The sequence below is a fragment of the Leopardus geoffroyi genome, chromosome A3 (genome assembly GCF_018350155.1).
Source record: "Leopardus geoffroyi isolate Oge1 chromosome A3, O.geoffroyi_Oge1_pat1.0, whole genome shotgun sequence".
In the NCBI taxonomy this organism is placed as follows: Eukaryota; Metazoa; Chordata; class Mammalia; order Carnivora; family Felidae; genus Leopardus; species Leopardus geoffroyi.
In genome coordinates, this window is record NC_059336.1 from 28896402 (window position 1) to 28921022 (window position 24621).

Sequence of the window (24621 nt, forward strand, 5' to 3'; positions counted from 1 at the left end):
GCTGATTTCTCGCCCCGCCCCTGGGGCGGCTCACTTTTTTTTTCCCCACTATTAATCTGGGGAACTGAGTTCGAATCCTCAACTGGCTCAGCCACTCACTAGCTGTGTGTCCCGGGCAAGCCACTCCATCCCCCTGAGCTTTAGTTTCTGCAGCTATAAAATGGCTGCGGGGAGCCTTGGCCATACCCCACGATACAGGTCGGGGAGCAGAGCAGACGCAGGGCAAGGACCCCCCCCCACCTCCAACCCCCCCGCCTGCCCCCACCATGCTTTCTCGCCAGCTCCTCAGGAACATCTCTCTGGGGCCGTTGGTGCCCTGGTCCAGGCTGCCCGGGAGTCCTCGCTATTTTTATTTTTATTGTTCTGGCTCCGTGGCTGAGGCCTCTAACTCCAAATGGTTCCTGCTGCCCAGAAAACTAGGTGGTTGGCAACTCCGGCCTCCTAACGGGCCCCACACAAAGGCAGCCTGGCCGGCCTGCCCGCTGACGCCAGCCCAGGGTTCTGGGAAGAAGAGCAGAGCCCAGGCAGGGCCGCTGCCCTGCAGAGCTGGGTCCCTGCAGGTTCCGGCATGCCCTGGCAGAGTGACCCTGGCCCACTTACTCTCTGCCTCTGGGAACGCAGTGGAGTCGCTGGGGCTTCCGTGAGACCGATGCCCGCCAGGGGAACCTCACACACCCAGGGCGCCCCCCCCCCCAACCCGTAGAGGCAAACTCCAGATTTGCCCCCACCATGGCTGCCTTCACATCCCTGCCACACTGACCCCACCCCCCGGCCCCCATGGCAGCGTCGGCCGGGTTACTCCCATTTCACAGATGAAGAGACTGAGGCTCACAAAACACATGTCATTTCCCGAGTCCTGGACAGCAGGGGAAGGATGACGCCTGCCTTCCAGAACGGATGCCTCTGGCTGCTGAGTGGAGAGTCGATGGGAGAAGGGGAGGCCGAGGGTGGAAAGAAGGTGCCCAGGTGGGAGATGGTGGAGACGCTCAGAAGCGGCTTGGTTCTGGAGGTGGAGACAGGCATCGCTGACAGGTTGCGCACGGGGAGTGACAGAGAAAAGCAAAGCACAGACGGGGCCGCCTCTGGCTTCCTTTCCCGAATCTTGCAGTCTTCCCTCAAATAGCACGTCGTCAGAGGCCTTCCCCGACCCGTCTCCTCTCGTGGGCACTCCTGGGCCCCTTCCCTGCCTTGCGGGCAGGGGTTTTTGTCTGTTTCCCACCCCCCTCCAAGTGCTGTATTCCCAAGCCTAGCACAGTGCCTGGCACACGATAGATGCTTAAAGAGTATTGGCGAGTGCGTGAATGAATGGCATACGTAGGAAGGAAGTTCGATTTGAATCCAGGGCAACCCAGGAGGCCTCCCGTGGAGGTGGCTGGTTCACCTCAATGATCTGCCGCAATCGCTCGGGGTGACCTCAGGCAAACTGTCCCCCGACCCCAGCATACCCAGCTGCCCACTGGTCTCAATGACCTCCCAGCCCTGACCGTCAGTCAAGGGTGACTTTTCTGTGGTCTTTGGATTAGGAGAACAAGGCCAGACCCCCACCCCCACCGCTCCCCGCTTCCTGGGGCAGAAGGGGGGATGAAAGGGGCCCCAGTGTGGGGAAGGCCTCTTGACTGTCTTTGCCAAAGGTGCTATACATAAATAGCAGGTGGTTCAATTATTATCCTTCCTTAATCCGCAGTTTCTTAATCCCGGGGAGGTCTGCGTGTGTGTCCCGGGGAACGGTGGATGGCAGAGCCTTCTGGAAGCCCAGGCCCGGAGACCGCCTCGTCGCTGACCTTCAAGCAGCAGCCCTTGCTCTGCCTTGTACCCCGGATAGATTTGGGTGATGGATTTTTCCAAGAGCCTCAGCTGGTCACCTTCATGGTCTCTGCCCGATGTGGCCTGTGGAGTTAGAGACACTCTACCCCCCACCTCAGACATGAGGAGGCCCCCCAAAACCACCTGCTCACTGGCGTCCCGATTCCACACTCCCCTCCCTCAGGCCCCACCATCCACTCTCCACCAGAGTGGCCTTTTAAAACACATAAATCAGACCTTGGAGCTTCCCCGCTCTATACTCTCTGGTGACTTCCTATCTGCAGAAGAAATGCAGGTTTTTTACCGAGGGCCGCGAGGCCACCCGGCTGGACCACTCTTCCCCATCCTTGCTCTTTCCCTTCCAGCCAAGTGGCCCCAGGGCCTTTATACATGCTGTTCCCTCTTCCGGGAACAGCAAATCCCCAAATCTTCACCTTGCTGCCCCATCTGGTGGCTCAGCTCCCAGCCTCTTGGAGAGGCCCTGACATCCGAATGAGCCCTCATTTCTCACTCTCTACGCTCACTCTTCTGTTGTACATGAATTATTTCCACTTGTCTACTTATCCGCACCCCCCCCCCCCACACACACACTTGCATGTAAATTCCTTGGGGACAGGGACCTTGAATGGGTCATTGCTGTACCTCTCCCCCCCCCCAAAGAAAAGAAAATCCCCTTGTACTTCAGACACGGCTCAGAACCCCGTGGGGTCCCAAGGACTGTCGCCAAACAGGTACTCACTAAACACTTTTCGAAGTACTATACAAAATGAATTCATCTCATCCTCACAACAGCCTTTTTAGGTCCATTCTCCTGTTAGCGTCACTGCCGATGAGGAAGCTGGGCCACAGAAATGACAAGGTATTTTCTCAAGTCCACACCGTCACAAGCGATGGCTGGTGGGATCAGAACCCTGGGAGCCTGGTCCAGGCCCTAAACAGGTATACCCTGCCTGCCCGCCTGCCTTACTTAGCACAACACCAGGACCAGGCATTTGACGAGGAGGCTGGGCTGGGGGTGAGGGTAGGGTCACCCTGCGAAGGTCTTTATTTAGCCTGGGAATCGGGAATTAAAATCTCGTTTTTTTACCCCAGGCCTCGCCGTGTGGCCTTGCACAAGTCCGCTCCCTCTGTGGGTCTCAACCCCCTCTCTATTTGCAGGGCTGGTCAGTCTTCCACCCTGCTTCATTCACGTCCTCTGAAGGGCCTTATTTCCAAGCCCCAGTCCCTCCGTGAGCAGAGGGTCTTGGACCCCTCGTCCACCCCCCTTTGCCAGGTGACCAGGGCACCCCCGCCCCCTATTGCTGGCCTGGCTGCTGTTGGGAACACAGCTTTCCCTCAAGGAAAAAGAGAGACAGCGACAGAGAGTTGGGGAAAGAAAGAGAGAGAGACAGTAATTGCTTTTTCACCAGGAGGCTCTGTCCTCTGTCTCCAGGCCTCTAGCCCCTGCTCTCCTTTCCCCTCACCTTCCCCCCTGTCTGTCATTTTCCTTCAAGTCCCATCTCTCCCCCACACCCCTGCCTGGGCCTTCCCCACCCTCTGAATCGGCCCTGCCTGACACCGAGGCACCTGGCGAGAGAGCCTACTGCCCCGGGGAGGCCCCGACGCATCCCCTCCGGTTTCTCGGCCACAGCCCCCCTTCTCGCTCCCTCTCCTCCCTGCTTCCCTGCGCCTCTTTTCCAGGCGGTACTGAAGTCCTTCCTACACACACGCTATTTTTGTACCATCACTCTCTCCTTCCTCTCCCCCTTCCCCCTACATTCACTTACTTCCTGCTTTTCCTTCACCTCGGCCCAGCTCTGAAAGAACCGGGGCCCTCGGGCGCGCGCGCGCGCCCACCCCCCCCCCCCCCCCCCACCACCACCAGAGGGGCCTTGAGCTTTAGGGCACAGGGGCAGGGCCACTCGGGGAGGGGCAGAAGGCAGACACCCCCTCCCCGTCCCGCCCACCCCCCCTTCCATCCCCACTCCCGCGCCGCCTCCAGCCGCTCGCCAGCCGGCGGGAAGCGGGGACTAACCGCGGCCGGAGTCCCGGAGGCGAGGGGAGGGAGGTCGGTCGCAACTTCCCCAGTCCACCTTAAGAGGACGATGTAGCCAGCTCGCGGCGCTGACCTTAGAAAAACAAGTTTGCGCAAAGTGGAGCGGGGGCCCCGGCCTCTGGGCAGCCCCGGCGGCGCTCCCACCGCCTCCCAGCCGTCGCCGGCGGCGCAGGTCCGAGCTCGGCGGGCGGACGGAGCGGAGAGGGGGCCGGGGACAGGGGAGCCGGGAGGGCGCCGCGCGGGCGCCCGAACCGGCACAGTGTTGCAGCCGGCGGCCCGTCCGGTCCCGGGGCGCTCGCGGGGACCGCTCCCCGGGCTGCTTGCCGCGCGGGCCCGGCGGGGCAGCCGGGGCCGCGGCGCGGGCGAGGGGGCGACGCGGCCCTCCTCCTCCCCCTCCTCCCTCCCCGGGCGCGCGGCTGGCGGGCGACGTGGGGCCGATCGGCCCGAGCCCCGCAGCCTCCCGGGGCGGGCGGGAAGGAGGGAGGCGGGGAGGGCGAGCGGGAGGGGGGGGGCGGGCTGCCGGGAGGGCGGGGGCAGCGGCCGGGACTGCGGGCCCGGAGCGAGCAGAGCCGAGCCGCCGGCGCCGCGAGGAGCCCGGGCGGGGCAGGTGGGCAGCGGCGGGGGCGGCGCGGCGGGGCTCGGCGGGCTGCCCCTCGCCCCTGCGCGCGCGGTCCTCTCCTCTCTCCCGCGCTGGCGGCCGCGATCTGCGCGCCGCCTCGCTCACTCCTCTCCCGCTCGCTCTCTCTCTTTCTCTCTCCCCCTCTCCCCGCTCCCCCTCTCTCGCCTCTCCGCGTCTCTGGCTCTCCGCCTGGCTCCCTCGGGTCTGTTTCTCTCTCCTGCCGCCTCTCCCTGGCCGTTCCTGGCTTTATTTCTCGCGCGCTTGGGGTCTCTCCCCCTCTCCGTCTCTCGATTTCTCGGGGGGGGGGGGAGGGGGGGTTCTCCGAAAATCGCGGCGGTGACGGCGGCTCCTAAGCCGCTCCAGGCGCCTGTTCCGGGGAGGTGGGGGGTGGGGGGGGGGAAGCCCGGCCGGGAGGGGAGGTGGTGGGGGGGGGGAGAAGAGGGGGGAGCCTTAGTCATTTCCCCGCTCCAGCCTGCGCCCGCCCGAGCGCGCACTCACGGCCGCTCTCCCTCCTCGCTCCGCAGCCGCGGCCCATGGAGCCCGCCGGCCCGGCCCCCGGCCGCCTCGGGCCGCTGCTCTGCCTGCTGCTCGCCACGTCCTGCGTCTGGACAGGTAAGCACCCTTGCCCCCCGCCGCTGCCGGCCGCAAACTGCGGGCCCAGGCCTGTCAGAGCGCCACTGGGAGCTCCTGGGCTAATGTCCAGCGGTGGTAAGGGGAGACATATCTGCAAGCAGGGTTACAGATGCAGAAACTGAGGCCCAGAGAGGGCCAGCCACTTGCCCAAGGTCACACAGCCAGGGATAGGACCCACTCGCCCTGGACTCTGATCGTGGGGGCATTGTGCTGGGCTCTGTGCTGGGCACTGGGACATACCCAGATGAGTTGGCTGACCCGATCCCTGCCCCATCTGATGGGGGAGGCAGGCTGTCAGCGGCTTTTAGAGTTAAGTGCCCCTGGCTTCTCTAGAAAGAGCTCTTTCCCTGGACTTCTGCTTTCCACATGTTTGACTTCAGGGTCTGAGAGAAGGGGGTCGGCGCCAGAGCCGGGGCCGAGCGGGGGGGTCCCCCAGGTACTGCCTGGGATGGAACAGAAACAGGCTGTTGCAATTAGGGAAGAGTGAGCTCTCCCTCTGGTGCACAGAGTAACACAGTGTTGGTGTGTGTATGGGGAAAGAGAGAGGAAGGGAGGCCGCAGTAACTCTGGGATGAGCTGCTGTGATCAACAGATCCTGATGTGAAAGCTCGGCGGATTGTCCTTGTGTTTGCCAAAGCCTCTTGCTGTCCTCTGCCCCCCCCCTCCACTTCCTCCTGCCTTCCCCAGGCTTCCAGGCAGCTCCCCGCAGTTCAGGTGCTCTGTGGGGCTGTTACCTGTGGCTCTGAGCATGTCTTTTTGTTGGCCTACATCAAACACCTGGCTGTCTCCAGCAGGCGGGCTCTGAAGGCTATCGTGTGTGTTCGCCAAGGGGTGAGGTCACCATTCAGGAGTCCTGCTTCTTAAAGGGGTTTTGCAAAACCCTGGGTCTCCTGGGAGGGCACGGGGGGCGGAGTAACGGCTTTAAAGGAGTTGGGATTGGGGAGAAGAATGGGGATCTTGTTTTTTGGCTCCTTGGGAGCTGTGTTGTAGGCTGAGGGGTCTGCACCAGCCGCCTCGAGGAGGGAGGTAAAGATGAGCTCAGTACCCACCTCCCCCCCACCACCCGCCTTTTGCATTTGCCTAGAGACTGGTAACCATCTGATAGCAGTGAGGAAGGGAGAACTAGCAAAGAGTGGGTGGAGAGAGAAGGGGGGGGAGACAGCAGCTTCTCTCTGCCCTGCAGTTTCCCCAAAACCCCAGGAATCCACATAGGCATCCCCCCCCCCCACCCCACCCCGGGTGTTCCCGTTACGTTTGGGTCCTGGCCCCGGGCGAAGGAAGCCCTGATACATTTCATGTCTGTCCGATCCGCTCCTTCCTGCAGGAGCCGGCCATTTATACCCTGCACAAGTCCTGGTTCCTGCCCCACGTCCTTCCTGGCCTGGCCTGGACATGCACAAGTGTCTCTCACAAGTGCTTCATTTTCCTGACATAGGGAACCGGGCCCAAGTCAATTTCTAAATGTCTATCCCAGACCCTTCTTCAACCAGGACCCTATGGTTCGGTTTCTGGCAAATGACCAGTGACGCTGATTAACAAGCATTCGGATGGGCGGCCTGCCTTTCCTGGGGCGCTGGCTGGGAACACCAGCCCCCTTCTTGTGAGCACATCTCCCCTTTTTGCCTATAAAAACAATCTATAAAATGGCAAAGATTAGGCCATAAAACTTCCGTTCCAATCCATTCAGCATCAATAGCCTGAAAAAGTGGGAGCAGCAGAGGGGCCAAGATTAACTTTGAAATAAATAAATCTTAGGAGGTAGGAATAAATTTCTTAGCTGAGGGTGGTGGGAAGGGGTGGGGTGTCGCCGTCACATCGCGGAAGCCTCGCGGCATCCTTCACTCTGTGGCCTATGGGGCTCCTGGCCACACTCTGGGCCCCAGGACGGAATCACCTGGTCTGCCCGAAGGATGGGGCTTCGGGCCCCTCCCTCGGTTTCTCCCAGCATGGAATTTATGACAAAGCAGAAGAGAGGCAGGACAGAAGGGCAGGAAGGTAGGAAGGAGGCAGTTGGCCAATTTTCCAAGAAAATAGATTTGTTCGAGTGAGAAACTCAAATGTCAGGCATAGGAAGGCGGCGTTAGATTGAGTGACTATTAGTGTCTCAGGCAGCACTGTCAGCCCGGGAGGTGTCACATGATTGCTGGGGCTGCACATGATCACTCTTTGCAGGGGGCCGGTCATGTGAATTATCTGGGTTGGGGAAGGCAGGAGAAGAAGTTTCTAAAGATTGCTTTTAGCGCAAATGCTGCCAGAGGGAAATTCTAAAAAGACGCCGGTGAAGTCACCAACCTGTGTTCTTGGAGCCAACGTGAGGCCTGTTTCCTGAAGCGACCTGAGCTGAGGGAGATTTGGGGACTGGGAGCAGGGCAAGGGGCTCGGGGACAGCCAGGCAGCCTGACTCTGAACCTTCAGGCTCCCTGCCTTGGCCCCACCGAGGTCATGGGACCTCGCCTCCCACTCGCCCCTCACTCTGGCCTTGGAGAAGGCCAGGCCAAGTTGGGGTTCAGGTGTTGGGGGACAGCTGGGCCCTCTGGTGACTTTCGGATTCCTTGGCAGAGGGGGACATCCTGGTGTGTCCCGTGTACTTTCCTAAATGGTGACGGTAATCTCACTTCCTCTTTCAAAAGAAGAGAAAGGGGGTGGCAGGCACTTTGGCCCCAATGGGCTCCGGCCGTTGGAAGTTTCTTTAAAGCCATGGTGTTCTCTGGGTACTTTCTGCCCGTTAATTATTCCTTTACCAATTCCCTGGAGACCTACGGTGTGACTCATTCCTGTACCTGTCGTCATTCAGCACATACGAAGTCCTGATTGGAACCACGCGTTTGAGAGAAGGGAGGCGAACCCATGCCTTTGAAAGTTAACCGTAATCCAGGCTGTGTCACGGGCTGGCCGCTAGCCCCATTTTGCAGATGAGCAAAATCGAGCCCCAAACTGGAGGAGAGACTTGTCCCCCCCCCCCCCCCCCAGAGTAAGCAGCAGGGGGCCGGGAGTTTGAATCCAGTCCTCCTGGCTGGGCAGCCTCTGAGGGAAGAAGCTCACTGACTCCATCAGGGTGACTTAGGCCAGGCTGGGGGGAGGGAGAGGAGCCCCCTCTGGGCTTCGACGGAGGACGTGTGAAGGGTTCCTTCTGGGGCAGGAGTCCTCCACTGAGTCACGGGGCTTTCTCGGAAGGCACGCTGAGGTTGGAAACACCAAGCGATAGCCCTTTGCAAGTGACAGCTCACGGGAGTGACACGGCTTCCACCAGAGGCCCCCCCCCCCTCCCCGGGCTGCCGCGCTCCGGAGCCCCCAGAGCTGCAGTCTTCCTCCTTGCATTTTCCTGGTGCCCTTTGAGGCAGATGGAGAGGGGGTGTGTGAGAGGAAAGGAGTCTAAAACTGTTGTGTGGAGCCCACACACGCTTACTCCCTGCTTCCAATGGCTCCGTGCGACAGGTTATTTTCTTATTTGTAGAGTCTTGGACTGATGGAAGGTTCTCCCCCACCCCCTCCCTCTGTTTCAAATGTGCTCAGATTTCTGGCCTGTCAACACAACGCAGATCATGTCGCTCCCGCCTCAAAACTGTTGAGTGGGTCCAAGTTTTCTCCAAAAAAAAAAAAAAATCTAAAAGAAAAGAAGCGTGTGACAGCGCTGGGCTCCCTCCCTGACAGGCCTGGTTTCCGAGCCACATGTTTTCCGAAGCGCTGACCCGAGGGGCTGCGGGAGAACCTCGCTTCCTCCCTGCAGACCACAGCTTTCCCGGCCACTCAAGCACGTTAGCTAGCACCTAAGGGCCGAGATGTTGTAGAATCCCAAGTTGGACCCTGTTTACTCCAGCGTTCCCCAAACATATGAACACGAGGCGGTTGGCTTGTGTACCGCTCGTTACCATGCGGCCTAACCCAGTTTGGTAAACGCTTTGGTACCCATCCATGCCCTCAGCTCAACTCGCTCATCTCTGCGCCTTGGCTTACGCTGTTCCTGCCGTCAGAGATGCCCTTCCCTGCACCTCCTGATCGTCATGTGTCCAAACCCGTTCCTCCCCCTCGGTGCATGCTGGCCTCGTGATCCGAGGGAGCTCTTCCTTCTCTGGCCCTCCCCCCCCCCCCCCACCCGGCCCAGGTTCCATCTGCCCCTCACTGAGGCTACTTGTTGCTTTCTCCTCGTTTTGGCGCCTGCTGCATACGTGGCTAACCCTCGCTTGGCGTGGTGGTTCTGCAGCCGTAGCAAGCGGAGCCCGGGTACGCGGTCGCAGGCTTGGAGCCAGAGCCCTGGGTGTGAATCCCAGCTCCACCGCGTACTGGGCGATTCACTGCACTCTGCGTGTCCGTTCCCGCATCCGTAAAACTGAGCTGCTCTGTTTCAAGGGTTAAGTCGGTAGGTGCACGTATAATGCTTGAAGCTGTGCCTGGCGTGCAGGGAGCGCTCAGCGCGTGGTAGCCAGCCTCGTACCATCATTGTCTTGTTCTGTTTGGATTTCCTCATCATTGCAAACGCGGGGCTGAGTTTCGTCAAGTGCCTAGCACAGCTTCCTGCGCCCGGTGGGTGCAGAGCAACAAAAGCTTCCACGGGAGTGAATGCCGTTCAGTCTGGGGTTCTTTTCTTTTTCCCTGCGGCTTTTGTGCCGTTCTGGGGAATGGACAACTTGAGCGGAAACCCAGGCGAGTGCGATTTAATAATCATCTGTTCCTGGGACTGAGGCTGTGGGCGCGGGCTGCCTCTAGGTGTCTCTGTCCGGATCCACAGGTTTGGAATTGTGCATTCCCAGACCCGGAAAGCCGGCAGAGGCCTGGAGGGGGGCAGTTAGTGCTCTCCCGGAGCACCTCCCTCTGCAGCCCAGAGAGAGCAAAAGACTTGTGGGCTCACACGGCAAGAGCCACTGCAAGGCCTGGGTGGGACGCCAAGCGCCCTCTCTTCCAGGCCAAGGCTTTTTAAAACTGGGCTGAGCTGGAAGTTTCCATCGTTAAAGCCAGAAATCTGACGGGATCCCGAATTCCGTGGAAAAATACTAAAGTAATAATAATGGGAACCATTGTTTCCAGCCACTTACTGGGCTCAGCACTTGGTGCGTTTGATCCCAGCGGTACGGACAGTTAGCCTGGGTGGGGTGCACAGTTATCAGAGCGGTTCGACCCAGGGGGAAACGGGGCGCAGAGAGGCCGAGCGACTTGCCCGAGGCCCCACCGTAAGTGGCAGAGTCGGGATGACAACCCAGAGCAGCCTGACTGCAGAGCCCCTGCTGTTAAGTGGGTATCCCTCCGCCTTGTTTGACCGGTGGGGAAACTGAGGCCCAGGGGTGCTGGCATCCTGCCGTCTTGGTGCTCGTCTCGTATTTCTGTCAATCAGCGTATCCTCCCGGGAGGCCGAGGTGGCGGGTGTTCCCAAGACGGGTTTCCGTCCCATCCCGGAGAAGGAAGCATCTATTTTCACAGCTGAAACTGCTTTCCTGTTAACTTGGGTGTTGCTGGGGCAGGTCTTCTGACGGAGCCCCCGGCAAGATGGATTTTCCCGGCCAGGTGTCTTGCCAGGCCCTGGGTCCAGAGAGATGCAAAACAGCCGAGGTGGAAGTCAGACATGATACAAACCGGCTCTTTGTGTCTGTGAGATTTCCTGGCACATCCATTTGGGGGCGCAGGGTGTTAGATGGCTGCAGATTGGCGCCGGGAGCCGGGAGGGGATCAGGAGGGAGCCAGGGAGCCAGGAGTGAGCGGTGAGCCTCAGCCTGGAGAGCCGGCCAGAGTGGGGGGTGGGGGGGCCGGTGCCAGGCCCGTGTCTGTGGCCGCCGCTCTTGAGAGCCGACAGTGTCCTCCAGAAATGATAGAAGGAAATACTGCAGTATGTGCTAAGGATGAGCGGAGCCTCGAATCCGCGCTCTCTCTTCCTTAGCTTCTTCATTTGGAAAATTTCAAACCTACACAAAATGGGAAGGAGGGATGCCTCCTGGCTTCAAGGCTGGTCTGTGATTCCTGTCTCACCTGGCCCTCACTCTCCTGGGGGTGGGGGACCGGGGGCAGTTTGGGGGGACATCGGGTATCATTTCAGCCGTTACTACTTTGCCATGCATCTCTTGGCGTGCCCCGCTGTCTAACACTCCCTACGTGCCAAAAGGCATGGGGGTCCTTCATCCACCTTTTACAGATAAGGAAACCGAGGCTCCCCAAAGCCAAGCTGGGCTCCTCCCAAGGCCACGTAGCCAGCGAGAGTTAAAGCCAGATCCCAGCCCCGGTTTACTCTTACCCACTTTGCGACTCTTTGCTATTCTCGTCACAGCCCTTTTAATTATAAATATTCATTCAACAAATATTTTGGAGCATCTACTGTGTGCCAGGGTGGCTCGACTTGCTGGGTATACAACCGTGGATAGACAAAAACACCTGTTCTCATGGAGCTGACGTCCTAGTGAGGAAGGAAAACAGACCCAAGTAAATACTGCCTTAGGTAGAGACAGGTGCTATAAAGAAAGTAAAGCAGGGCAGGGAACAGAAGATCGAGTGGGGACAGACGGAGGGCCTCTCTCAGGAGCAGAGGCCCGAATAAAACCGAGGGAGCAGCCATGGGGATATCAGGAGAGTGAGCCGCACAGAAGGAATGGCAAGTGCAAAGGCCCTGAGGTTGCAATGAGTTATCTATGTTCCAGGAATAGCAAGGAGGCCAGTGAGGCTGGAGTGAAGGGAGACAGGCAGTGTGCCAATCGGGAGAGGTCAGGGCCAGACCAAATGGGGTCTGGTTCATCAACCACCTTGACATCGAACATGTCAGGCCATTGGGATAGGATCATTACTCTTTGCATCACCGCATTAAATTCTCACTACAGTTCCATGAGATGGGAACTATTATTATACCTATTGAGCAGATGAAGAAATTGAGACTCAGAGAGGTGAAGTGACTTGCCCAAGGTCACACAGCTTGTCGGTGCAGAGCTAGGATTTGAGTCCAGGCCCTCGGTGTTGCAGCTTCTGCATCCCTGCTGTCCTGCTTCCACTCCTGCCCCCTCCAGTCTTGTCACCCAGAGCAGCCAGGTGAATCAAATCCTCTTTGTTGCTGCTCCAAACTTTGAACAAAATCAAACCCTTGCTGTGATCCATGGGGCAGAGCATTCTCTGGGCCCCGTCCGTCTTGTGACCTCATCTCCTACCACACTCTCCTTTCTCTGTGGGCTTCAGCCACAGCAGCCTTCTTTCCGGCCTCAGGGCCTTTGCACATGCAGCTCTGTCCTACTGGACTACCTTCCCCGGTTTTGCTTCCTTCGGGTTGCAGCTATAATCTCGTCTCCTCAGAGATGCCCTTCCCAACCACCCCATTCTAAAAGCAGTCCCCCCTTCATAATCTCTCCCATGGCGACAAGTTTGTTTCCGAGCCCTCCTAGCCATTTCTGTATTTGTGTCATTATTTCAGCCTTCTCTCCCCCCACTAGGATGTAAGCTGTGTCTGTCTTAGTCCCTGCTGCGCCTCCTGGGACCTTAGCACAGGGGCTGGCAGCGGTAGGCAGGTTAGTACGTACGGCTGAAGGAAGGACAGGTGGCTAGTGAGATTCCTGTTTTCGAGAGAAGGCTCCGAGCCACGAGGTCACCCGGGCCGTAACCCTGGTCTGAGAGTGGAGTTGTGCCTTCACCACGATGCGGCTCCGCTTCTGCGTCTGGCTCCCTGGCCGCGCCACAAACCCCCGCCCCCCTTGCTGTCACAGGGACCCCCTAAAACATCAAGAAGCCCAAGGTGTCAGTGCCAGCCGGAGTGGAGGGAGGTGGCCAAGAGACCCCAGAATTTGTGCTTATGAAAATTCTGGCTCTCCCGAACTGCTCACCCCGGTGTGGACACCGTGATGGATGAGCTGGCAAACCATGAAACGCGACACAATTAGCGCCTCCAGTGTCGCGGCCGGGTGGGATCTGGAGCGCCCAGCCTGGGGCCAGCGTCTCCCAAAGAGCCATTCGTGAGGCCGCCTGGTGCGGAGGGTAAGGGTGCCGGTGAAGCGAGACTGATCCGCAGCCCCAGGACCTGGGCCAAGGGGCTGCAGCTCCTTGAGCGTCAGTCTTGTCATCTGTGAAATGGGAGTAGGGACAGCCCTGTCTTGCTGGGTTCCTGTGGCGGTTTGGCGAGGCCTAGTGAGGGCTCCTGGTAACGCGGGTGTTTGACGCTTTCCAGCCGTTGTTACTGTCACTGTTACTGCTGCTCGGCCATCGTGTCATGGTTGGGGGCTTGAAAGAGCATCCTTTGTCAGCAGGACGACCTGAATGAAACCCACCACGCTGCCCCTGTCAGCCCCAATTTCTCCTCCTGGGAAACGGAGGCTCGCGTCCTGCGGGCTCCTTCCGTCCAGACCCCCCTCTCTCGCCCTTTCCCCCCGATGAATGCCCTCGGGCCCCTCTCTAGCAGTAGAATGGGCTCCGGGGCACGTTCCTGAGTTCGAATCCAAACACAGGCCACTTACTCTGGAAGCATGTGCTCCGGGGCAAGTGCCTTGCCCTGTTCTGAGCCTCAGTTTCTCCATCCGCAAAATGGCAACTGTGCCACTGTTCCCTCTCGCGTGGGGACTGTTGAGGGTTAAGGGAAGTAAGAGCTGTGGAAAGTGCTTTGTGAGCTGCAAAGAGCGCTATAAAAGGCATCAGTGAATAGTGTCAGCGTGGGGAAAAATCTCATCCAGAGGCTGTCTGCTGTCGGCAGCAGGGTGTGCTGAAACCTTGGCAAATGTCGTTTAATAAATGCGTGTCGCTTTTAAGGGGGCCTTTATCTCGGCTGGGGAAACGCGTGCGCGTCCTTGGCAGCCTGAGAATCCAGAAGCCTGAGCTGGAGGGGACCCCGTCGTGGCGGGGAGAAGCGGTCGCACACAAGCCTCGGGAGCAGCTGTCTGTTTGAGTCCTGCCTCTGCCCCTCCTCTGCCTCTCAGGGTTTCAGCTTCCTCACCTGGAGGAGGGGGGTGGTGACAACAGCCTCACCGGGGCTGTCATGACAGTTTAGTGAGGGCTTCCCATTACCTGACCTCGTGCACACTTTGCATCCGTGAGAGCGCGGCCGGGCGGCACCCGGGCCTGGCCTGGAGGAACAGTGGGGCCTGCGGGGTGGGTTCTCAGCCTTTCCAGGCCCCACCTTTGGGCCTCAGTTTCTCCCGCTGCAACACGGGAAGGTGAGAAGAGGGCCCTTAGGTCATCGAGGCACCAAGTACAGTGGATGACGGGGATGGCGGCCCCTCTGTGTTCTCCCAGCCTCATCTGGTCCCCCCGGGCCGGGTGAAGACAAAGGGGGGTCAGAACACGTGTACTGATAGTTCCTTCCCTGCTGCTTTGCAAACGGGACCACACTGCAAGCAAATTGCTTCAGCACCTCCCTGTCCCGTCTACACCCAGCAAACACTCGCTGAGACCTTTGGCCCTCCACCCCCCCTCCCCGGCCTCCTGGTCAGAAGGAGGCCCGCCTGGTCACAGGTGCAGCAGGGAGTAGTTTCATGCGGGTGTCGAGGCAGAGCCGGCTCTGGGCTGGAGAGAGCCCTTCGCTTCTCAGGCTTAAAGCTGTGATCACCCATCATCCCCTCCCTCCTGAAATATCGGCTGCACAGTAACGGCCGGCCAGCGCCGAGCGCTTTCCTCTCTGCCGGGCACAGTGCTGAGCTCTTTACACGCAGTAGCCTGCTTCCTCCTAGAACAACCCTAGTGTGGTCATTATTATGGTCATCCCCCGTCTACAGATGGGAAACCACAGGGCCAGAGGGGTGAAGACACTTCCTGGGGTCTCATATGGGGCAGAGTTGGAATCTAAGCCAGAACGTGCATGCAACAAATACCAGGCAGTGGCATAAACTTGGAGGATACAGCAGGGCACAAAACTGAGGATCTGCCCTCCAAGAGCTTATAAGCGGAGCTAATGAAATTGACAAATAACTATGTAATACGTCAGGTGGTAGGTGATATGTAGGAAAATAAAACAGACCAAGGGACCTTGAAGGGGGCAGCATTTCATACAGGGTGGCCAGGGAGGCCCTCTCAGGTAAGCCTGAAGGAGGCAAAGGAGCCAGAGTGTAGATATCTAGGGGATGAAAGTACCGGGCAGAGGCAGTGACAAATGCAAAGGCCCTGAGGCGAATCTGACGTGATTGAGAGCCAGCTGTAGGGCCCTGGCGGCCACCCTGGAAGGATTCTGTGAAGGCTGCAGGAGGGTTTGGAACAAAGGAAGGATGTTACCTGGCTTGTTTTAAAGGCTCCTCTGGCTGCAAGGGGAGCGTGTGTTCTCTCGTGTGCTTCATAGCGATACGACTACAGGAGGTCAGTTTGCATCCAGGTAAGGGAAGGTGGTGCAGAAAGGTGGCCAGAAGAGATCAGAGTCTGGCCAGATCTTGGCACGATCGGCACGAATCGGCATGAATCGGCACGATCTGCTGGTGGATGGGCTGCAAGGACATGGTGGGGAAGGGGGACCGTTCTCAGTCCAGTTTTCCAACCACTACCCTCTGCCTTGGGGAGAGTGACAGTGGTACCCCCTTTTTCACAGGTGAGAAAGGGGAGGCTTGGAGAAGAGTGACTTTGCCAAGTCACCCCTGTAGGGATGAGACATACAGGTCTTCTGGCCCCGGAGCCCAAGCCCAAGCCCATTGTTGGCACCTCAGGAGTTTCCCTGCTCCGTGGAGCGGGCTGCTGGGGTCTACCCTCTCCCCGCAGGGATAGGGCACCATGCCCAGTGCTCAGAGTTGCCTGGAGTGGGGGTGGAGGAGAGAGTACCCTGGGCACCCTGGGCACCCCCATTTTATTTACAAGGCCACGTGCACCCCATTTGTGCTGGCTCTAATGCGGCTGGTAGTGCCCGCCACGGCATCTGGGGAGTCTGCCCGATGGCTTTGCCCAGCGGTGCCAGTGGACTGCTCCCGGCGGTGGTCTGCTGTTCAGATGGCGACTGAAGCCATCCTTTAAGGTGCGAGGTTAGCCCAGTCCCAGGCTAGCCCTATCCCAGCTTGCTGGTGGTCAAATGAGCGTGTCCCAAGGACTCCGCTCCGGTCGCTCGATTGTGCACACCCCTTTCCTCTCCTCTGCACCTTTGCTCCTGCGGATCCCCTTCCCTGGAATGCTTTTCCTTCTCCCCAGCCTCTGTCAGCCTTCCCGGCCCAGCCCGGAGGCCACCACCGCCAGCGAGTCTTCCCATGTCCCGCCCCTGTCCCAAGACCCCGTCCCCAAGCCCCTTTTTCACTCACTTATCTCTCTCTAGGTGGTCACTGCCCATGTCCAGGACTCTGCCCCACACGGACAGGGACCCATCTTTGTGTCCTGTAGCGTCTAGGACTGGGCCTGGCAGCTGAGTGAGGTTCGAGAGGGCACGAATGAATCGGGCCACCTCGAGAGAGAATCAGGGCCTCGCTGCGGCTGTCGGAGCCCCAGCACACTGGCATCGAGCCCTGAGCTCCCCTCTTTAACTGTAGGATCCACAGCCATCCACGCAAGGCCCCCTGTGGATCAGCCCTGGGGGGTGGAGGGGGGGCGTCTGCTCCCTACCCCGGGGCATGAGTTCAGGGCTAGCACGGAGTAAGCGGGTGCTCAGCACGGTTCGAGCCCCCGGTCAAGGGCAGCACCCTAGACCAGCTGCCACACTGGGTCGCCCACCAGCAGCTGATGGCAGGGGTGAGGGGAGCGGCTCTCCCGCCCCTACTCTTAGCAGCCTTGCGTGTGGAAACTCACGCCGGCACCTGCACAGCTGGGCACGTGGGCACACAAGCGTTGCACGCACAGTGGTCCCCACGCACGCCGTTGTCCCTGCTCCTAGCACTCTGCCACCGCACACGCTCATGTTCACACTCGTATGCACACTGCTCCCATCGCGCTCATGCTCCGCCCCCCCCCCCAAGAGTGTGCATACCCACAAGCACACGCCCATGCGCACGTCCTGGTCCTGTGCCCCGCTGCCTGCGGGCACATCCACACCCCCATGCTCACCCCATGCTCACCCCTCCAGCACCCCCATGCTCACACCCCTCCCCCCGACATCTGCTCACACCCCCTGGGCACAGACATGCCCTCTCACGCCGCCGCCACGCTCACGCACACCCAGGCCACCTGCGACTCAGCAACTCTCCCGCACACAGTCCACACCCCCTCACCCCGCTTCTACACACTCTTGAGCAGCACTGTGGCTCCCTCCTGCCCACGCTCCCTTTGTACCCGCCCCCTTGGGCCCACGCACGCATCCGTGTGAGTATGTGTGCTTTCGCCGGGCACACTCGTGCACACATGTGCACGCTCCAGCGGAGCCTGCCCCTTCACTCCTCCACACGCCCGCACTGCACAGTCTCACACACGGCCCGTAAATCGTAACCCGGAAGATGCCAAAGGCAGCGCCCGGCGAGGTGTGTGTGTGGCATCGTAAACCGGCAGCCGTCCCCCAAGGCGGGTGATGACGATCGCGCTCAGGGAGGGGGTTGCTGAGCTCCAACCCCGCTGTGGGGGCCGGGTGTTATTTGGGCCTTAGCGGGGTACTTAGCCCTGGGCCCTGCCAGAGCTCTGGCCGTAGCCCCCCAGGCCCCTGGGCTCCTTGAGTTTGTGGAAACCTGCTTCCGGGGATGGGCAGGCCCCCACGTGAGTGGCAGTGAGCACCCATGTGGGCAAAGCCTGTCCCTGGGCGAGGCACCTCCCAGCTCTGTTCTCGCGCCCTGATGAGGCAGGCTGGGGAGGAACCCTAGGCAAGTTTCAGTTCTACGTTGATTTGGTTTTTCCCATTAGAAAGCATCCATTCTTATTTTTTCACTTCCAATGAAAATTGTTTTCATCTTTGCTTGATCTCAAAAGCCATAGAGGAATGTCGTAAAAAAAAAAAAAAAAAAAAAAAAGAATCAAATCTATTTTTCCGAGCTCGACGGTCAGGTCTCCGCCCCCATCCTACGGCCTCCCTCCTACCATCCTGACTTATTTGTGGGAGACAGACTGGGGCGGCGGGAGCAGCAGGTCCCTGGGAGGGGGCAGGAGATGGGGTCAGAGAGGCCAGCAGGAATCACTTGTCTGAAGGGCGGGGGCTCATTCCCAATGCGATCATTTGAGTTATTTCTTTGAAGTGTATCTTCTCCACTTGTGTGCGGACTCCGTGAGCCCAGGGACGTCGCACAGCCCTTGCTCGGGGCCTGGTGCACAGTAGGCTCCAATCACTCACCGCTCACCTGCACTATGCTGTGAGCCCCCCACGTCCTGTGGACACTGAGTCCCTCCTATAACACGGGGCCGTTAGCACCCATTGTGCACACTTCTCCCGCTAGAAAACTTTATTTTTTTTCCAAAAGGAGTAAATGTTCGCTAAAGGAGCAGATTTCAATATATTGTTGACCAGGAAGCGAAAAAGAAAATGTGCCAACCGCTGGCCTCCTTCCCCAGAAGTAACTCACCACAGCGTCATGGAGATTCTCGTTGCAGACCCTTCCCTCTAGACATTCCATTGGTCAGTCACTCTCTGCAGATTTTTTTTTAATGCTTATTTATTTTGAGAGAGGGAGAGAGAGCACGGACAGGAGAGGGGCGGAGAGAGAGTCGAATCCCAAGCAGGCTCTTTGCTACCAGGGCAGAGCCGGACACAGGGCTCGAACCCACAAACTGTGAGGTCGCGACCTGAGCTGAAATCAAGAGTCGGGCGCTTAACTGACTGAGCCACCCAGGCGCCCCTCTGCAGATGTTAGTTGAGCATCTAGTCTGTGCCAAGCACTGTATCAGATGCTGGGGGAAAGTAGCAGTGGAAGGAAAGGAAAGGGAAGGAAAGTTCTTGGAAGGGAGGTTCATCTAAACAATAAACGTGTACGTAACATGACAAACATATATGTATCACACGTGTACATTTTTCCTATTACAAAATAGAATACTGTAAATGTTTAACATTCATCTAGTAACATACCCAAAATAGAAGGAAAAAGCCTTCAGTTTTAGATTTGTGATCCAAAGAGAGTTGCATTTTATAGCCCTGTATATAGTACCTTGCTGTTGTTTATTTAGATACAGTTTTATTTTATTTTACAAAGTCATAGTCGTGCTGAAAGCATAGTTTTTCCTACTTTTTTATGGCACAAGTCGTGCGAACAGCAAACATGAAAGCAAAGTCCCTTGTAAATCTACGACAGAATTAACCCCCGCTAACCTTTAATATATATTTTTTCTTTCAAAACTTAGAAGTCTGAGATCTCACTGACTATGTTACTGAGTGACTCTGATCTCATAATATAATTTTGCATTGATAATTGTAATTCTACGCCGTCATCTTTCAAAGCGTGTTATGTATTTATTTTGAGAGAGTGAGAGAGAGAGAGAATGAGCAGGGGGAGGGGCAGAGAGAGAGGGAGAGAGAATCCCAAGCAGGCTCCGTGTTGTCAGCGCAGAGCCCGATGCAGGGCGGGAGATCATGACCTGAGCTGAAATCGAGAGTCAGACGCTTCACTGACTGAGCCACCCGGGTGCCCCTAACCCATCATTTTTTAAAGATTTTTTTTAAAGTAATCTCTATACCCAGAGGGGGCTCGAACCCACGACCCCGACATCAAGAGTGGCACTCTCTACTGACCGAGCCAGGCAGGTGCCTCTACACCATCATTTATAGCGGCTGCAAACTTGGTCATCATGTGAATTCACTGTCACGGGATCGACTGGTCTCCTTCTCGTGGACATTAGCATAGTTCTGAGTTTTCATTTTTATAAGAACACTTGAGTGAATGAAGTAAAATGTTTTCTCATAGCCTTAGTTATCTGCGTATGATTTCACATCATTTTGTTTACTCACATTTATAACTGTTTTATTCACTCGTATTGCAGTTACCTTTGCTGGTATTCTGGGAGATTATTATTGTGTTTTTATACTTTTTTGTTGTCTCTAAATGCTTTGCAGTGAACAGGTTTTATTTGCATAATCACAATATCATTTAAAATTATGCCACGCAAAACTGTCCAGATTACCAGTTTCCACGGCGATGGCTTTTTATTTCTGTCCGCGAACTCCGTGTAGGGGGTAGGCCGTAATTCACTTTAACCATCCCCTCTCATTGGCCATTTGGGTTTTCCCGCAACTTTTTCAAGCTCGTCGTGCGGGAACCCCGCACCGTGTTTGGGGTTATGTCCTCATGGAACAGCCCCACAAAGGCTGGTGAACAGCTTTCACACCTCTGGTACTTCCTGCCAAACTGCTTTCCCGAGAGGATGTTCCAATTTCCACCCCCACCAGCAGCGTGTGAGAATGCCTGTTCAGCCGCCCTCCTCTCCCGGAGACGGTTCAGGCCCCTGGACGGTGGTTCTCCCTGCCAGGAGGGCAGGGGAGAGCAGGAAATGGTTTTGTCCGCGATGCCAGCACGATGACCCCAGGCCCAGAACCGCAGGAGTGATTTTTAACAAGCCCGGTTCCCAGAACAGAACCTGCAGAGAAGAAGAAAAGCAGGCAAGCGAGAAAAAAAAAAAAAAAAAACCCTCTCTGCTGGAAAAAACACACATATACACAGATTAAAATAATATTTGGCACTTACGTCCCACTTTTAAAATTCTTCAAACGCTTTATAAACACTAGCTAATTAATTAAGCTGCCTAAATCTGGCTGCAGTTGGTGGAGAGCTCAAGAGAAGCTAAAAAAAAAAAAAAGGGTTGGGGGGGACCAGCCCTACCCAACTCCAGATTTTATTGTCGCCTGCCCGGGGTGTGATTACAGGCCTCCGGCTGCACCCCAAGAATAGCCCTGCTCCAACACGTTGCGCGCCTGATGCTGTAGCCCTCTCCTGCTCGCGTCGCTCCCCTCCCCAGCTGCTGACTCACAGCCCTGCACGGTGTTGTTGATAAGGATAATAATAACTGGCGGCTATTCTGCGCGCCCCGGGGACCAGGCGCGGTCCCAGGCTCCTGGCTTCCCTCGCACCGGCTCCTGGATGCGCCCTCGGCAGCTTCCTTCAACACCCGAGCAAGCGAAATCCCTCCTTCCTTCGTGAGTGTGTTCGTTCAACGTGTGGTTATTGGGGGCCCCCTGTATGCCAGACACGGTTCCAGGCAGGGGGTTGGAATCAGTTCCTTGTGGATGCTACCTCCTGGCTGGGGGGAAACCCCACAATCAAGTCTGTAGATGTTATGTCTGTGGGGATGATGGGAACAGAATCTAAAATTTACCCAGCACCTACGAGGCCAGCACTCACGTCCCACCGTGCCCCAGTCCTCATGCCTGCCCTGGGAGTGGATGCTCATACCCCACCTTATGGATGACGGAGGGGAGGCCCAGGGAGGGCGGTGCTGAGCTGGCGAGGAGGGGAACCCGCGCCTGTGCTCCCCACCCCACCCCCAGCCTGCATTTCTAGCACTTGCTGGGAGAACTGGGTGACCCCTGGCCTGGGGAGTCAGGGCTGGGACGACCGGCCCAGGGGGCTGAGAGGCCTGTGCGGAGGCCCTGGGCTTGCCAGCAGCAAGGGCAGCCTGGAGTCCAGGGCCTTCCCTGCTTTGGGCGCCCTGCCCCTGCCAGTGGGTGGCACCAGGCCACGGGCGGGTGGGCAGACCCCCAGGTCTCTCTCCTGCCCAGCCAGAGCTGGAGGGGGCTGCTCAGGGCATCGGCTGCACCCTGTCTGGTGTACGAGGCAAAGACGTGGCCCAGGACAGGTGTCAGGGCGGGGCAAGGTCATACCGCAGGTCGGCGAGTGACCAGGAGGAGACACGTGGCCCGTCAGCACCTACACCAGGCTGCCGCCACTCCGTGTCTGCGTTTCTTATTCTCCCTTCGCCCACTCTGTCCCCCTCTTTCGCTGTCCCTGTCCCTGTCTGCCTCTCCCTCGGCCTGTGTCTATCCCCCCGCCCTCTCTGTCTCCCTGGCTCTGTGTTTCTCCAGGGGCTTATTATGTGTCCTCTCTCCCCCGCCCCCACCTGGCTCAGAATCAGGCCCGGGCTGTGACCTGAGTATCTCAGCGACTTCTCTCAGCCACTTGACCCTGCCTTGTCACCTTCCAGGCTGTGTTCCCCCCCCCCACGCCCCCACCGTGTCTTCTGCCCCACTGCTCTCCAGTTTTTAAATTTATTTATTTATTTTGAAAGAGAGAGAGAGAGAGAGAGAAAGAGCAGAGAGAGAGGCAGAGAGAGAGAATCCCAAGCAGGCTCCACGCTGTTAGCACAGAGCCTGCTGCGGGGCTCAAACTCACGAACTGGGAGATCAGGACCTGAGCCGAAATCGAGAGTCAGGGACTCAACCGACGGAGCCACCCAGGCACCCCTGCTCTCCAGTTTAAGAGTCGGGCCTCCCCCACCCCCCACCCCCCCCACTGACCCCGAGGAAGCCTTCCAGCTCCCTAGCCCGGGAGCCCTTGAGGCCTGACGTGCGTCCAGCCCCTGTGTGCCCCCAGCGTCCAGTACGGTCTGGCCTGGAGACACATCAGCCAGGGCGGGAGTGAAGTTCACACAACAGACTCTTGCTCACTTACCTGTCACGGAATGACACACGGTAGCTTCCTGTGCCCCGCGTGGTGCTAAGTCACTTCTCTGTGTCATCCTGTTTTCAGAACAGAGCAGAGGGCTAGGGGGTGCCCCAGCCATCTTGTAGATTAGGGCACTGAGACTCAAAACCCGTGGATAAACTCGGGTCATGTGTGAGTAAAAAGGCAAGCCAGATTTCAGACCAGGTCAGGTGGCTCCAAAGACCAGATGCTTCTTGTCAACACTGTCCCTGGCCGAGGCTTATTGGGTGGTGCTGCCGGGGATCCATCGAGATGGGGTCATAGTAACTGTTAGGCAGTTGAGGAAACTGAGGCTCGAGAGCCCTGAAGGCGCCCTCTGGAACTAAGGCCGCCACTCCCACCCACGAGGAGCTGGGCAGTCAATCCCTTTTGGATCTCCTCGGTGGCCCAGGTGATGGCTGTAGTCACAAGGCAGTAAGGCCTGAGCCAGGATTCAAACCCAGGCCCTCCGGCCTCATGGCTTCACAGCCCGGATGAGCCCCAGCTGCCAAGTATGGCTTCCTGGCTCGGGGCCTGCTTCCTGGGCCAGGCCCAAAAGAGAATCTAAGCTCCCCGTGGAGCCCCACGCACACCGTGCTGCCCCCCACCTCTGGGCCGTTGCCCAGCCGTGCCCTCTGTCAGGAACACGGCACCCCTTCATCCTGGTGAGCTCAGAGCCCAGCTCAGACGTGACTTCTCCGGAGAGGGGCTCAGGACCTCCAGCCTGCTCCCCGCTGTTTCCTCGTCTGCAACAGGGTCCCGTGTCACAGGCTCGTCGCGAGGGCTACATGCCGGGTACACGCAGCGTGCTGAGCTCACGGTGTGCACTCGGTCGGTGAAAGCTGTTGTGGATAAACACTTGCGCGGACGGACAGGATCGCACAAGGATGGTAAATAGCTGTTTTGTTCTCCCCCCAGGTGTGGCAGGTGAGGCGGAACTGCGGGTGATCCAGCCCGAGAAGTCGGTGTCTGTGGCGGCCGGACAGATGGCCACTCTTCACTGCACCCTGACCTCCCTGCAGCCCGCTGGGAAGGTCGAGTGGTTCAGGGGCACAGGGCCAGGCCGGGAGTTAATCTTCAGTTTCAGAGGAGACCCTCACTCCCCTCGAGTAACAAATGTTTCAGACGCCACAAGGAGAAACAACACAGACTTTTCCATCCGCATCAGTAACATCACCCCAGAAGACACGGGAACCTACTACTGCGTGAAGTTCCAGAAAGGGAACCCCGATGTGGAGTTTAAGTCTGGACCAGGCACCCAGGTCACCGTGAGCGGTGAGTATCGCTCCTTCCCCTGGTTGTGACAACAAGTCAGTAAGAATGGCCTCCACTGTCTGAGCAACAGATAAGGATCAGGTGCTTTGGCGGGTGCCCCTGAATGAGCCCCTTCCACGGATCAGGAAAGTTGAGGCCTGGAGAGGTTGTGCTATTTGCTGAAGGCCCCACGGCTGCTAAACGGTGGGAAAATCTGGAACCGCGGTCTGCAGGCTCCCAGCTCTTCCCTTTTCCAATCCTGACCAGCCCTCTGGCTCCAGCGATGAGGGACTGAAAGTCTGAGTGACTTTCCCAGTCACAAGGCCCAACCACACCCCTGCCTCCGGAGAGACCGCCGCTCGATGTGGCCAGGGTTCTCTTTACTGAGCACTTACTAAGCACCTGCTGTGTGCATTCTCTGTTCTGGGTGCTTTGGAAGTCGCAGGGAACAAAACAGGCGAAGGCTTTTCTCTCATGAAGCTTACGTTCCCCTCCCTTCAGGTAGGACAAGTGCACCCAGGGCAGGGAGGGGGAGAATGCAGTTGTTTATTTCATTTTCAGAAACCGCACCGAAAGAAAGTCCTGAGAGGCACAGGCTCGCTGTTTACTCTGACACCCTGGCTGGAGGAGATGCCAGAGGTTGGGGATTTGCTGTGGGTCTGTTCAGAAATCTGTCGCCGGATTCAGGGACCCACTCAGGCGGTCACTGAAGACTGCAGGCAGAGCGGGGGCATCTCAGAATGTCCACGTTAGGAGTTGCCTCCTTGAAGCAGGAGATGATCATTGGGGGTTTCCTACCGGAGGCCTAGGATCCGAAATCCTGGGAGGTTGGCCCCTGAGGGGCCCATCCCGCCCGATCCCCCATGTACGGATTCAGAGCCTGAGGTCACAAGGTGACAGGGGCTTGCTCA

At 58.0% G+C, this 24621-nt stretch overlaps 1 protein-coding gene and 1 long non-coding RNA gene across 6 annotated transcripts in view; one reads left to right on the top strand and one right to left on the bottom strand.

The window, feature by feature from the left end:
- Positions 1-826: 826 nt before the first annotated feature.
- LOC123580403 lies at positions 827-3930 on the bottom strand. Its single transcript, XR_006703287.1, has 2 exons — positions 3818-3930; positions 827-1887 (listed from the first exon to the last, which is right to left on the bottom strand). It is a non-coding gene; the product is annotated as an uncharacterized LOC123580403 (long non-coding RNA).
- The window catches only part of SIRPA (signal regulatory protein alpha), a 42482-nt gene continuing 21459 nt past the window's right edge, over positions 3599-24621 (top strand). The window contains exons 1-3 of one of the 5 annotated variants that reach the window (XM_045445075.1): positions 3599-4010; positions 4982-5069; positions 23375-23731. In XM_045445075.1, coding sequence (XP_045301031.1) covers positions 4991-5069; positions 23375-23731 — 436 coding nt within the window. In that variant the 5' untranslated portion in view covers positions 3599-4010; positions 4982-4990. Of the gene's footprint in view, positions 4011-4374; positions 4446-4544; positions 4660-4921; positions 5070-23374; positions 23732-24621 lie in introns of those variants that run through there. The other 4 variants (XM_045445074.1, XM_045445076.1, XM_045445077.1 and 1 more) reach the window with 4 other exon arrangements.